The sequence below is a fragment of the Parus major genome, chromosome 5, assembly GCF_001522545.3.
Source record: "Parus major isolate Abel chromosome 5, Parus_major1.1, whole genome shotgun sequence".
Lineage (NCBI taxonomy): Eukaryota > Metazoa > Chordata > Aves > Passeriformes > Paridae > Parus > Parus major.
The window spans coordinates 41,803,238-41,817,934 of NC_031774.1; the positions used below are offsets into that span (position 1 = coordinate 41,803,238).

Here is a 14,697-nt window from a genome sequence, read left to right on the forward strand (position 1 = left end):
GATCCAGTAAAATTGACGCAGTACATAACCAAAAAAAAAAGTTATACATAACCAAAGTAAGTTATTTAATAAGGAACAAGACTTCACAGTTTGGTTAGGAGGAGTGAGATGTTTTCACTTTCAGAAGAAGGAAATCACTGTGTTTGGGACATTGGTATAACAGTGAGTTCTAATTTTTCAGCATAAAGTTTTCAGAACTGGTCCAAAGCTCTGCTGCTGTATGCTATGTCAGTGGCACTTCCTGTGGTCAGTATTTAAAGTAAGTGAAAAATCATAAAGAAAGTTCATTGCTTAAGTAATTCAATTTGCATTTTTCTAAGTGATGATGTTAAGTTTCCAGTCATTCCAAGTTGGTATGCTTAAGCAGCCCTAGGTTTTGTTCTAGAAGGGTGTCCACAGCATAGTGATGTTGCAATGTCATTTTACTCGTAAGTACATTACTTTATTTAAAACTGCCAATAAAAAGAGCCTTAAGAACTTACTAAAAACTGTACACAGAGAGATAAAGACAGGCATCATCAATACAGTGCAAGAGTTAATTGTTAGGACAATAAAGCCTACATTCAGGACAACTTGGTTTTATTCAGCTGTGGTATCAGTCACACTACATACCATGTTGACACAAGAGTGTTGTCTATCACAACTTATGATGAAGCCCTGGAGCATAAATTCCCAACAACAATAGAAAGCCTCTAAGACATATGGTTTCTGGGAAACCATCCAGGTTAAACCCTCTAAGTGATGAAATGTGCAAAGAGAAAGGCAGGACTCATTTCACAAAGCTAATGCAGAGCATGTGTAACTCTAGGGACTTTTGTACTCAAAATTTCAGGAAAATACAGTGGCTGTAAAAACAGTTTCTGAGGATTATTCTTTAGATTACAAATAGTAGTGACTGTCTGGACCAACCGTTTTAGTGTGATAATACTGTAGACTGCAAACTACATCTAGAATAAATTCTCATTTAAACATCTTCATTTCTTAAAAAATAGGTAAAGAAACAAAAGCACGTTCCCTCAACATATTTTAAAATACGTTTGTAATGGAAAACCTATTATAATTGCAGAAATTATACCACAAACAAAACACAATGTTGATGTTAATTACTTTCGTTTTAAGTGCTTCCTGCATTGACAACTTTTTAGTAAAAATATATATATATATATATATATATATATATATATATATATATGGAAACATATTGTTGTTCCCTTATTTATTTTCCCTTATTATTTGTCCTTCTTTTTTCAACCAATTTTAAACTTAAATACCATGATCCCCCTCACAGATAATTTAAATTGTATCAAATGAGTCTGCTCTTCTTCCAGGTGCTCTCTACAAATCATAGGAGACCCACACTGGGAAGGAAGCTTCTAGTACTATTTATTGACTCTACAGTCTCTAAGGCTTCATGAATTGAAGAGAGATGGAACTGGGAAACATAAATCACAAAGGCTTGAAAACTGCTCCAAAAGATAAATGAAAGAAAAAAAAAATCCATCCTTCTGTTTCTGAAGGAGACAATTAATCACAGAAAACAGATGATGACATGTATAGGAAGATTTATTAAAAGCTACAGTAGGTTTGGGAGCAATGATGTCAAATTATACTTCGCTGTCAAAGTCTCAAATGATAATTAATTAATATCATTACTGAAATTAAAAGTTCATTATGTTTTTGTGATTATCATGACTGAAGTAGCTGACTTTTAATTGGCCACTCACTGGAAAATCTCCTTAATACTAATACCACTGCAGAATTTTCACTGTCCTCAAGAACTATACCAACAACTTCAAAATACAAATTTGACTGGTGGAAATCAGTTTCAGCAAAAAGTGACAATCAGTCATAAACCAAAGTCTGTGGAGAAATCCACATATTTTAGTGCTATAAGCACTAAGTAGTGAATTGAATTACCACTGTCTTTTGTTAATCACTTATTTTTTTTTATCTCCAGAAAATTTAGTACTTAGTGCTGGTTAAAAATAGTTGAATCAGAATATAATTATGCAGAACTCTTTTATCAGATTGGTATTCAGATCACATGGATCCTATTTCTCTTAAAACTGCCTAAAATTTAATTAAAATTTTTAAAGCAACAAAGTTCTAGCTTGTTTAATATAAGCAGTATAAAGACATTGTCATATTTTAGGAACATTTATGCTGCATTTTCAAGTTTCAGTAAATTTTTGTAATGAATCACTTTTGGAATTCTTGAGATTGGAAGGGACTGCTGGAGGCCATTTATCTGAACATGCTGTGAAGCATCAGTTACTTCTTTTCTATACTCAAAACAGGCTCAGCTTTGCTTTGATTTGCAATACTGACAGAGATGAGGTTTGGGAAAACAGAAAAATCAACTCTGAGTAAAGGTAAAGTGTTTCTGAAGTACAGATGATACAGAGGTATTTGCTACTATGCTTTATTCGTACTGTTGTGATTGTTACTATTCCTATTTTTGTTATCAGTTTTACTCTGCAGAAAGATACTAACTCCAACTCATAGATTCTGAAAAAGAAAATAGACCAATTACCTTTAACCTCATCAGATCAGCTCAGGACTTACTGGTGAACAATAATGTATCACAGCACTCACTCTAAGATGCAATGTTTTCAATGTGCAATGAAGCCTGAAATAGGACTTTCCACTACATAGAATGCCACTTTCTAAATAGGTTCCCAGTACACAAGCTAACTATATTGAAAAGAAATGGAAGATGATATCCTTCTGAAGAGAAGTATTTTGATATTCATGTACTGATATGCTCAAAAAAACCCCTTAAAAACCTAGGTTTTAAGTTACTTTTGACACTTATGCAAAGGTGTGCCTACGTACCCAATCAAGACCTAATACGTCCTATGTTTTATTAAGCATTTCCCACCTGTATCAGAGATCCCACGACTTCACATGAACTTAAGTTGTATATGCACAGGGTGGGTAGAGAAAAAACAGTTAAAAACACTATTGAAGTAGAATTGAATTCAACTTTCATTGTGAAAATATTACACAAGCGTAATACTAACAGGTGCACATGAAAGATCTTGGAAAGAATCCATGTTTGAGAACATCTCTCTGGTCCCTCAGAAGATACACAACAATGAGTCAGGTATGACTCATTATGCAGAGATTCAGAATTCAAGGGCAGCCCTTTTCCTTGGCATAGGTTTGGGTGACAAAAAAATATACCATATGTCCCAGTCAAAAAAACCCAAACAACTATCAGTGGGATGTAATGAAGTACTTCCTAGGCAAAGACATCCATCCAGCATCTAAAACTAAAACACAGACAGGATGGTTCTAGCATTTCTTTGCTGAGAAATAGTGTCTCATTCTTTCAAGTAAAAAAAGGTCTTAGAAGAAAAAAATAAGTTACCTGTAGATTTTTTGCTGTGATATAATACTTACAACCTGAACTTGAAAGCGGTGAGCTGCACAAAAAGCTGTTTTGAGTTCGCCAACTGGAAGAGTGAGCAGCCACTTCTATATCAGAAATTTCAGCATCCCTTTTCACATCCTATAGGAACAAAATAAAAATAATTTTATCTGTTACTATAAAGCATCTGCAAACTTTACAAAAAGCATACAGTAGCACACATACAGGCACATGCTGTGATTTCACACACACTGGAAAAGACTGATTTGAATCTCTGAATTCTCAGTATTGCAGTTAGGTACAAATTAATTTGCTTACAAGTTTTATCCCCATTTCACCACTCTAAAATGTCTGCAAAAAACTGCTTTGCCTTGAGAAAAGCACTGGCAGCATTGCAAGTCTTTGCCACTATAGCCAGTTGTAAAGATGTTCTTTCCTGGTCACATCACATCCACAGTTCAGGACATAACATATCAGCAGGACAGACATCAGTGAATGATGACTTCCTCATTAATGAATGGTTCATACTAATTCACTGAAGTTACACAAGTAGTAATAAATATAAATCTATTTTCTCTGCCACTGAGGAAACTTAAAAGTTCATTGATTTCTCATATCTTAAAACCTAAATGTGCTTTTGAATTGTTTTGTTAAACCATTAAATAAAGTCTGAAGTACAATGTTATTATTTATGTCTAAACCCATACAGCATAGCTTCTTGGTGAGGAAAGTCATTTGGTCTATAAGCTAAAAAGAGAAGATAAATTTAAAAAGGTCATTTAAACAAAAATCCCTGAAAAATCTCTATTAGCTCTGCAGCAAGTAGTCCCCAGTTACAATACCATCCAAAATAAGATTAAAAGCTTGGCTTGGTATCCAAATTACTCAGTTTCTTGAAATGAGAAGAGGTTATAATGAATAAATGCATCAGTTCATAAAACACACAATTTTACTGCTGAATTCTTATCATAAACAGCCTTAGGGAATTTTGTTAAAACATCTTGCAATTTATTGTTCACGCTGATACTAAGATTTGAAAACTAAACAGAAAAAAAGTAATTCTACATTAATTTAGAGATACAATGAGCTTTTGTTCCATCATTGAAGGATTTACTCCTATTAAGACTAATGGGAATTATACATATTAATCCCCTTATGTGCTGATGAGAGACTTAATACCTAAAGTGTTCATAGCACAATAACAATTTTTAAAGAATAAAAAAAGTTTTTGTCTTTCCATACTGCTTGCAGAAATGCTTTAAAATAAAAGCTCTTAAACAAGATAGGTGCTTCTACCAGTATCTGCAATACAAAATGCTTTTCTCTTTACAGAAATATTAATGTACAGAATGTGACTTTTGTCATGTGTTTCACTGAAAATTACATCTGTATGTTGTGTTTCAGTAGATGTTTAATGGTCTGTGGCAGAGAAACTCTCCTAAAATACTTATATCTTTACATCAAAACAGTTATCTCTAGTTTTCCTCTGGCTTTCTCTTTTGATTTTGCTTCTGCTATTATTTTCTTTTAATACGCTATGTTTATAAGTTTTCCCCCCAGTTTCATCTTTATCTACTATTATTTGGCCCTTTCTTAGTTGAAAAATCAAGATTGTTGTAGCTGGTGGTATTTCGCCAGACTATGGCCTACTTTTATTACTGAAAACCTTCCATCTTAACACATATGAATAGAAATGATGATTTTTCTGGGCTTCTGAGCAACAGGTATTTTAAAGCCATTTGACAAGACTACAGAAGAGCAAGAAGATTGAGTGGGGACAAAATAAATGACAAGAAAGAAAAAAACCTGCTTTCAGAGGAACATTCAACTTTGGTTTAATTTTTCCTCCTTAAAATGAAAAAAGGATGGGACACAAGATTAGATAATGCCTGTCTGAGATCAATGTTGGCAAGCAAGCTGAAACAAGTGTATTATGAGAAAGGCTAGACAGAAAAACATAACAGAGGAGAAAGATTAATTCCAGAAGTAATTTTATCTAAAATGATCAATGTAAAAATTTTATAAGAAACATAGATTTTCTTATCACCTATCAAATATCTGTCTGCTTTGTACAGCAGGGCCACTATGTGCACAGTGCAAAAATATCAGAAAGAATTCAACTTTGTCATCCTCAAACCTACATTCTTCCAGCAATGAATTTTAGAGACTCTCAACTTACAAATAATAAAGTTAAAAAAAAAAAAAAAAAGGCATTTGAGTTAGTTTCAAAGGAGGGTAAGAAAGGCAAGCATTAAAAAGTTTTTTTTTGTCTAAGCTAGCCTGATCACCGAAATCAGATTAGCACCCGTCTGTTACTTGGTTTTGAACATTCTGTTCTATTTGCAACAGCCGTGACAGCAAAGCGTACTGTATGTCATGCAAAAACCCAATTAGGCCCGACTAAATGGAAGCCATTAAATGCTCTCGGTTGTCTAAAGAAAGAGAATTGTTTTGGAATCAGCTTTGTACTGGATTCTGATTATTGAGTTCAAATCACACAAGCTCAGTAAGTTCAGTCAGCTTAGTACAATGTTATGTTCTACCGTCAGCTGATTGCATTCCACTTAGCTTTTCAATGTTTTCCAAATTTCAATAGCTACTGATTTAGTAACGCTTGTGTGGAGGGAAGAGAAATTCAAGGTACTGAAGATTATCATCAGCAACAGACTGATTGTGCCTGTTTCCTTCTTTTAATTCTTTCTTACAGAAGAGCAAGATGGCACTTTCAAGTAACTTAATACCTTCAACAGCAACTTACTAAGCTGAAATATTCTTTATTTATTTTACCTTTTCCACTTTTTAAAAGACGCTGTAAGTATGTCCTCATTTTACAGAAGGAAGACAGTTACAGATAAGTTGGGGAACACATTTTGATAGACTGTGTGATTCTTGATTTGAGCTCAATTGCTTAGAGACACAGGAATGATACACTGCCAGATAAACTGATTTGATTGAGATATGTAGCAGAAATACTAGTATGATTCTTCAGGTCTGATCACTTATTTCAATCACTTCCGTAAGAAATCGTAGTTCTGCTGAAGTAAGCTGCTATCACAATGACAGTGATACGACAATGAACAAGCTAATAAGGGAAAGAAAGCATGTTAATAATGGGAAAGCTGAACTCATTACAGGCAAAGTTTCTAAAGAAGTGCACTGGATTTCTATTGTAAGTTATTCATGCTCAGTACTGCTATAAGTCCAGTGAGTGACCTTCAGCAAATCACTTCCCTTCTGTTTGCCTGGATTTCATTTATGTATGAAAGAGACATCACACAGAATTGTTTGCAAAGAATGCAAATAACTACTGAAAAATTACTACATGTGATTTATACATTAGTCAACCTTTTTATAAAGGAAACAGGTTTCTGTATCTTTTACTTGAAAGGACAAGAGAAAACTGAACAAAACAATTAAAAAAATAAAAATAGACAGCAATTTGACAAAGCAGGAAAACACTTCAGAGTAGTAAGACACAGTAAGATACCATTCTGTGAAAGTTGAAAGATTTTTGGAAAGTATGCATGGCACTTACAATGAAGACAACTCTTAATTCATGCCATGTCAATATACCTGCCATGCCATCAGTCATGGCAGCTATATGAAACAGAAACATTTGTGAGTCATTTCAGTCTGTGCTTGTACTAGGAGTTAATAAGGTAAGGTTATGTTACTGATTGAAAGTAATTGGGACACAAAAGTGGAGTACACACACATACCTTGACTTGCCTGACTCTTTGCTTTGAATCTTTCAGCTGTTGCTGCAAAGAACTCACTATGTCTTTATACTTCATATACCTCTCCTCGATCATCTCCATTCGGAAATGGGACTCCTAGAAACGCATTTAAAGATTTAGATGATTTCACAATTTGAAAAGTAGCTAGAAATTCTGACTATTGTAAACACTGGTATTGTCAAGGATTTTCACCACAGCAAGAATGAATTAAGTACTAACTATCAGAGGCTGAACTATAGGGGCTATAAAAAAGCATAATGTTCTGTACAGAAAAATAATCTTAAAATACATGTAGATTAAAATGGAAATGGCCTGATCATTAATTGATGAAAGACTTCTTGTAACCCTTTCCAAAATTCAGCAGTATTGTACCTTCTAACAAAAATTCTGTAATGAATTTTTTTGAATTAATGAATTTGTAATTAAAAATTAATTACAACAATACAGAAACAAGCGCTTGAAGAAAAAAGGGTTCTAAGGATATGGAACAACCAGTATTTTCAATAATGCTTCTCACTGAACTAGCTAATGATTCACATGAATTAACAAATCTCCTAGAAAACCTGAGAGGTTTATCAAAACTTACTTCCTCTTTCATTCTCCCTTCCTATGAAAACATTGAGGGACAAACTTGCTAGTTATTGAATAAAAAACCCCAACATGTTATTTGCAAATAGCATAAAGCTTAGCTTTCTAGAATAAACTATTTCTTAAAACAAATACTGTGTTGATAGGGACTCATCTTCCATCTTTAAAGAATTTTAATTTCTTCCATTTTTAAAGAAAACCATCTTTAAAAAATTAAGCATGATGGAGAAGGAGAGAGTCCAATTGAAACCAAAGATTTTGCATTCCAATCTCACAAATATTGGCTAATTTATAACTAGAAAAAACCAGAAAATTACTTGCCCTCGAGAGAGAGAGGGCAAGTGGGAAGGAGATTGCAGATGCCTGCTGAGAACAAAATTTTTCCTTTAGTAGAAACAGAAGGTAAACACAAACCTCTGTCAGAGGAAAAAAGCTCTTCTGGGGATACCTGAAATGTGAAATTAAAACTATGCATCTCAACAATACAATATTGTTCATAAAAAAACCCAAACATTTTAACCAGTACTTGCATTACCAAATCTGTTGATGATGACAACAATAGAATGGTGTAGAATTATTAACTGATGACCTTGTGCAGGAACACAAAATAAACAATGCTCCTAGCAAGTTTCAAAATGTTTATGACAACCACAGATTAAGAAATTTTAAGTATCAAATAAAATGCAAATCCTTATGCATTTTTTGATCTGTGGTTTAATACTGATCTAAAATTTATATTGTGCAAGGAAGTTACAAATTCTTTTTTATTAAACCACACATTCCATAAATGGAAAATAACTACAGTACAGGGGCTTAGCCACTTAGCCAGTGAAAATCTAATCTGAAGCTTATCACTATCAGTCAGTATGTCACCACTACTGTCAGTATGCCCTACTGTCTCCAAACACATCTTGATTGGATAGTGGTGCTGAGAATGTCAGTGACAAGTACAATCATTATGTCAAAGCAAAACAAAAAGTTGTAAAGATCATCTATCTTCACTCATTAAGTTAATAATTGAAACAACTGGCATAATTTATTTTATCATAAAATTTTCATTTGTAACATTTTATATCAGAATTTACCACTCAATAAAAATATTCTGAAACAGTAATTAACACATAACCTGTTCTGCCCAGTTATCAATGTTTGCCTACATTATGGAGCAGTGTTAATAATTAGAACTAAATTTATAACTTCAAAAAGATCCATAGAAACATGAAAATAAATTTCAATATGTTTCTGTCTATATAATAAGTACATATGCAACTGTAAATATCTTATTAAACAACTTAACTGTACATTCATAGAGAATATTAATTAACCAAAATATTTTAGAAGTACTGAGAGAGTCAAATGAAATCTTTCTCACTCCAGTATCTTTGCGATCTTCTAACAGGCTCAGTTTCTCAGGCACAGACTCCAGGTGGTTTAAAGCTACTCGGGTACTCTAAAGAACAGAACACAAGTTGAAAACATTAAAAATGAATCTATTCTTTCAGCCATCTCACACATTAAAAACTCCAGTCTTATTAGGGTACTAGTTCAAGCTTCCTCAGTTAGAGTGTTGATTTGCCTTGAAGCTCCATCACCCGTAGCTGTGGCACTCACTGAAGCAGCCGTGTCAGGGGCTCCAGCCAGCCACACCTGCTGATGGGAGATGGAGCTCTCCAAGTCAGAGGCTGCCATGAGCGCCTGATGCCTCTTCATGAGGCTGGGGCTGACAGTTCTTTTGCAGAAGGTGAGCTGTATTTGAGGAGCTGGTCACCAGATGAAGGAGTGACAGGAGTAAGTGAACAGGCTATGTTGTGTTTGAGCAAACAAGCAAAAGAGACTGGTATTTTCAGAGTCTCGCAGTCTCAAGACTCTCAGGAGTCATGAACCTCCATTATAGTGGAGAAGCAGATGGACACAGAACCGTGCAGGGTAATGACTCAAAGAAAGGACTGTTAGCCAAGGGTCTGTTAAAGATGAAGGCTGGAAGCAGGTGAGAGCATGTCCTAGGAGGAAGGTTCCTCCACCTTCTCAGAATTCAACAGGTAGGACTGGCACCTTCCACAATACATGCGAGGCTCTGGAACTAGAAGGCCAGACTACTCATGGGGTGGGTTAAGGTTTTTCTGGGACAGTGAGGCCTCCTAAAACAACATCACCTGTACTCTGCACCAAGACCTCTGTTAACAGGAGAATGAAGGGTAGTTGTAATGGAAAACACCCTTCTAAAGCAAATGGAGGACCCAATATGCAGAATGGACCCAGCTCACAGAGAAGTCTGCTGCCTCCAGGGACTAGAATAAGAGACATTATTAAATATAATATGAGAATAATAATATAATATAGGAAGAATACAGAGATGGTGCTTGTCACTATAGGGAGAAAACTCATGGGGCCAAAGCTCTACTGGAGTTGAAGCTGGCCAGAAATGTGGAGGACAATAAAAGCAGGAGGACTATGACTGCAACAATGATCAACTCCCAGTTGACCCTAAACTTGTGTGGGATTTGCTGCTCCAGCTGGATCTCTACGAATCAATGGGGCCTGAAGGGGTTAATTCAAGACTTCTCAAAGAGCCAGTTAATGTCATCACAAAACTTCTCTTTATATGTTTTGAGTGGTCTTGGGAATCCAAAGCAATTCCAGCTTACTGGAAGCTGGCAAACCTTGTTACAATTTTAAAGAAAGGCAAGAAAGAGGACCCCAGGAACTACAGGACTGACAGTTTCCCTTTAGTGCCTGGTAAAGCTACAGAAAAGGTTATGCTAGGAGGTATTGAAAAACACCTGAAAGACAATATCATCAATGCTTACAGCCATCTTGATTTCATGACAGGAAAGTCCTGTTATTATCAAACTTGATTTTCTTTTATGACCCCCTTGAGACCTTGGGTTGGCCACCACACTGTAAGAAATATATTAAGCTGTTAGAGAGCATCTAGAGCAGCAAAGATGGTGAAGGGCCTTGAGGGGAAGCCATGTGAGAAGTGGCTGAGGTCATTCAGTCTGTTCAGCTTGGAGGAGACTGAGGGGAGACCTCACTGCAGTTACAGCCTCCTCATGAGGGGAAGAGGAGGGGCAGGCACTGATCTCTTCTCTCTGGTGACCAGTGACAGTACCCAAAGGAATGGCCTGAAGTTGTGTCAGGGAAGGTTTAGGTTGGTTATTAGAAGAAGGTTCTCCACCCAGAGGGTGGTTGGGCACTGGAACAGGCTCCCCAGGGAAATCGTCACAGAACCAAGCCTGACAGAGTTCAGTAAGAGTCTGCACAATGCTCTTGGGCATATGGTGTGGCTCTTGGGGATGGTGCTCTGCAGGGACAGGAGTAAGACTTGATGATCCTTGTGTGTCTCTTCCAATTCAGCATAATTCTGTGATTCTATGATTTATTTTTTTAAATTCTTTTAAATAAAAATGTATGCTGTGACCATTTAGCTAATATAGAACAATCAAATTTCCTATTTTCAGATTAGTCGTATGGTGTGTACTACTAAAGAATTAATCACAATTCTAGGGAGAGTTAGGGTTGGACTCAACAATAAGATTTCACACTCACACCCATCATGCAAAAAATGTCGTCTATTGCAAACTGCAAAGAACTGAAGAAAATAAATATCATGGTTTTGATTTTGTGTCCAGATGAAGCTGGTTGATCATGCACAATTAACAGTCATGTCCCACAGGCCAGATGCCTCAGCAGCTGAAGTCTGCTCTTCTATTATTTGCCGAAGAGCAAGTAAAACCAGAACTGTTTGTACTTTCTGAACAACAGTCAATATTTCCTCCACAATTCTAAAAATCACACTTCTCTGGATAAGGTTCTGCTAGTCTGGTATTCAATCTACCGATAATGGGCTTCATTAACCATATTACTGTCTTGATACTTTAAAGCAAAATCTTAAAATAAATTAAATCCATCAATTCTGAAATCAAATATTACCTTGTAAAGCCTGTGCAAACCAAGTTAACTTGCCCTTAACTACAAAAGCTCTGTTACCAGTTCTGGAAAATCTCAATTTGATTACCATGAAAAACATTCCATTTAGATCCCAGACTAAAGTCCTGGTTTCAGTCACAACAGGAGAAGAAAAATAAATGGGAGCTTCTCTGCACTAGTGACATCTTCAAGAAGATGGAGACTAGGAGTGAGGAGTGGAGAATCAGAAATGAACAAGATAACCTTAATGAAGACACACCTTCTGTTTAAAAGCAATGACGTCTGTCTTGTTGTTAGTTGCAAACATTCAGTTTTTAAGGTTTTAAGACATACTCATAACAAAGTTCAAATTTCATAAACAATGGGATTCATTTGCATCTAACTTGGACTGAACTTGTAGTCAATAATCAGTACCAATAAACCAAATTAGGTAGAGGATATGAGACTCATTCTTCTGTTTCTGCAATTATATGTATTCAAAAATATTATGTATATAGATATATTTCTCTATCTATTTACCCACCTTGTTTTAATACAGATCATCTGTGATCTGTTCTCATCAAAAAAGGAACTTAGGCCCTAGGTGTAAGTCTATGTCTTAAGCCATCCCATTTTTCAATTCCTTCTTTGATTTCAATGCCAAGACCTCATGTCAACACTGCCTGTAAATGGATTTAAGGAAGATGTTAACCATCTGTTCTTTGAAAGTGTCTCCTAAATATATCCCCTCTACTTCATGCACTTTTTCATGCAGAAAAATTTAGCTGTTTCTCTGCTAGTCCTTATTAGTTACATTATTAAATATAATCCTGAAAGCAGAAGACCAGTCTTTGGGTTAGATGCATATTCAGTCCTTGGTTTTTTGGTTTTGTTGAGAATCATGTGGATAAAGAATGGTATGTGCTACTTGGATTTCTGAAAGATGTTTTAGACTCCTAAAGTTTAAATCTAACTTCACATTCAAAATGAGGGGCTCTAAGGTAACGATTGCTGCTCAGGAAGCAGATCATGGGGTAGTGATACATATTACCAAGAATCTGCTAATGCAAATGCTCAGTATCAATCAGAAAAGAAAAATCAACACACAATATAATCAGGAAAGATAAAAAGCCAGAGAACATAATTGTCCCAGATCATTAATCCAATTACATCTTGACTGGTGATTGCAGATGTGAATATTTCAAAAGGGAAATAGGGAAAGGCCAAAGAAGTTGAACAAGAATTTTCAAAGCCATGGAGTGCTGTTTCCAAGTGAAAAATTATAAACACAATACTCTAAAGAACAGGACTCTTCAGCCAGGAAGAGAGATGCCTGAGGGGACTAATGACCAATTTGCATAAAATCAAAATTCACATAAAGACAGAAAATTTTATACGGCTTTAAGCAGAAAACTGAGCGAGTTCATGAATGAGAAAGACCATACAATAGTTCCAGATTCACAGAAACTACATTTAAGTCTGGAAGCCTTTGAGCTTTGAACGGCTGGATTCAGAATGAATAAAAATGGAAACAAAATACATGTCAGTTCTGTTCATAGAGTCTGCCCTAAGCATTTTACTTTGGCCATTGTTGCAATGTCCGTAGCTGTGCTAGACTGACCTTTGGTCTTGACCAGAATGGTTTGTTTTATATTCTAAAATTCTCACGGTTTTGTGAGCAGTCTGAGGGACTTGAATAGGAAAACTCACACACTAACATTTCCAGGGACAGAAATGTGTGTCCTTTCCATAAAACAAATGAAAAGAATGGTAGTGATGTTCAAATAAAAACAGAAAAAAAGCCAAGTTTGTTGTTAGGAGAGTTTCAATAAGGAAGGTGGCGATGAAAGAATACATTGAAGAACGTGAGGGAAAGATGATGAAAGAGCTTTTAACTGGCCCATGGAACTGGTCTGGTAATTAATGAATATCACAGCAACCTCCTCAAGATGGTTCAAATGCCATACTTGTATGATTAATGACTACACTCTATTCTATTAAAAAGATGGATTTAGCCACAGAGATAAAATGTGGAAAAGGATGTTGGAAGCAACTGATATAGGGGGAAATTAAGTACTGTTAATTTTTTTCCCAGAAATCAGAAAGCTGTACGCCATAATGAATACAAGTAATCCTAAAGGCAGCAATCACATCTGCTTATGTATAACAAGCAACAGCAGGTACTGACCCAGTGCACTGATGGTAATGATAAGAGGAAAAAACACCCATTGTACTGACTGAGGCAGTATTAATAGCATTTTACTTAACAGCAGTTCTCTTCGACAGACTGAGTGCTACTAATCTTTCTGTTTTTAAAATAAAGACTATTTACTTTTAAAAGGGGCGTTCTATGTTTTCACAGAGAATGACAAAACAAATTACTTATTTTCCATTACTTCATACAAACACTTTGATGCTTAAACTGCATGTGAACAGTTAATCCTCCTATACTGATGTGTTCCTGGTAAAAGACAGTTTCACATTGTCTCAAGGGACAGATCTAAATCAAAAATCAGACATATTTTATTTTTAGCCTCAAAGCTGCAATGCTAAATGCAAATAAATCAAATAAATAAATCAAAGCAGGTTTGTATATAGTACTCCTGAAGTTTGCCTTTATAGTCAATATATTGAAAACACATAAACCAGAAACCAAACTTCATTGACTTTCAAGTACAGTACTCCTTTCTTTTCTGAGGTAGGTAAAACAAATGGCTATCTGTATTGCACAGATTTTTTTTTTTTTTTAATGAGAGTTGATTTAAGTAGCAGTTAGCTAATCCCCAAAGAATAACCATAAAAAGATTAAATGCAACGTCATTTCAACTGGCTGCAATACATGTCAGCAGGCAGTTACAATTCAAATGAAAGATACAATGTTAGAGGTGACCTAAAATGACTTATTTTTAAATGGCCTTAGTGTATTGAATACCTAAATAGCAAGAACAGGATGCATCCAGCATGTTTAAAAGTATCCTTTGCTTTCCCTGTTAAGATCTGTAAAACTGTGCACTATCAGCTTCAATCTCCAGCTCTCCACTGATAAATCATACACTTTTCTTTTAAGGAGGTGGTTCTGCTTAAGAGGCC

The 14,697-nt window shown here is 35.4% G+C and overlaps 1 protein-coding gene across 10 annotated transcripts in view; it reads right to left on the reverse strand.

Annotated features, from left to right (window-relative positions):
* The window catches only part of CEP128 (centrosomal protein 128), a 100,551-nt gene that overhangs the window by 9,800 nt on the left and 76,054 nt on the right, over positions 1-14,697 (reverse strand). For 8 of the 10 annotated variants that reach the window (XM_015631530.3, XM_015631529.3, XM_015631527.3 and 5 more), the window contains 3 exons: positions 9,071-9,148; positions 7,093-7,206; positions 3,406-3,514 (listed from right to left, as the gene is read on the reverse strand). In XM_015631530.3, the coding sequence (XP_015487016.1) occupies positions 3,406-3,514; positions 7,093-7,206; positions 9,071-9,148 (301 nt within the window). Of the gene's footprint in view, positions 1-3,405; positions 3,515-7,092; positions 7,207-8,112; positions 8,147-9,068; positions 9,149-12,151; positions 12,291-14,697 lie in introns of those variants that run through there. The other 2 variants (XR_001522261.3, XR_001522262.3) reach the window with 2 other exon arrangements.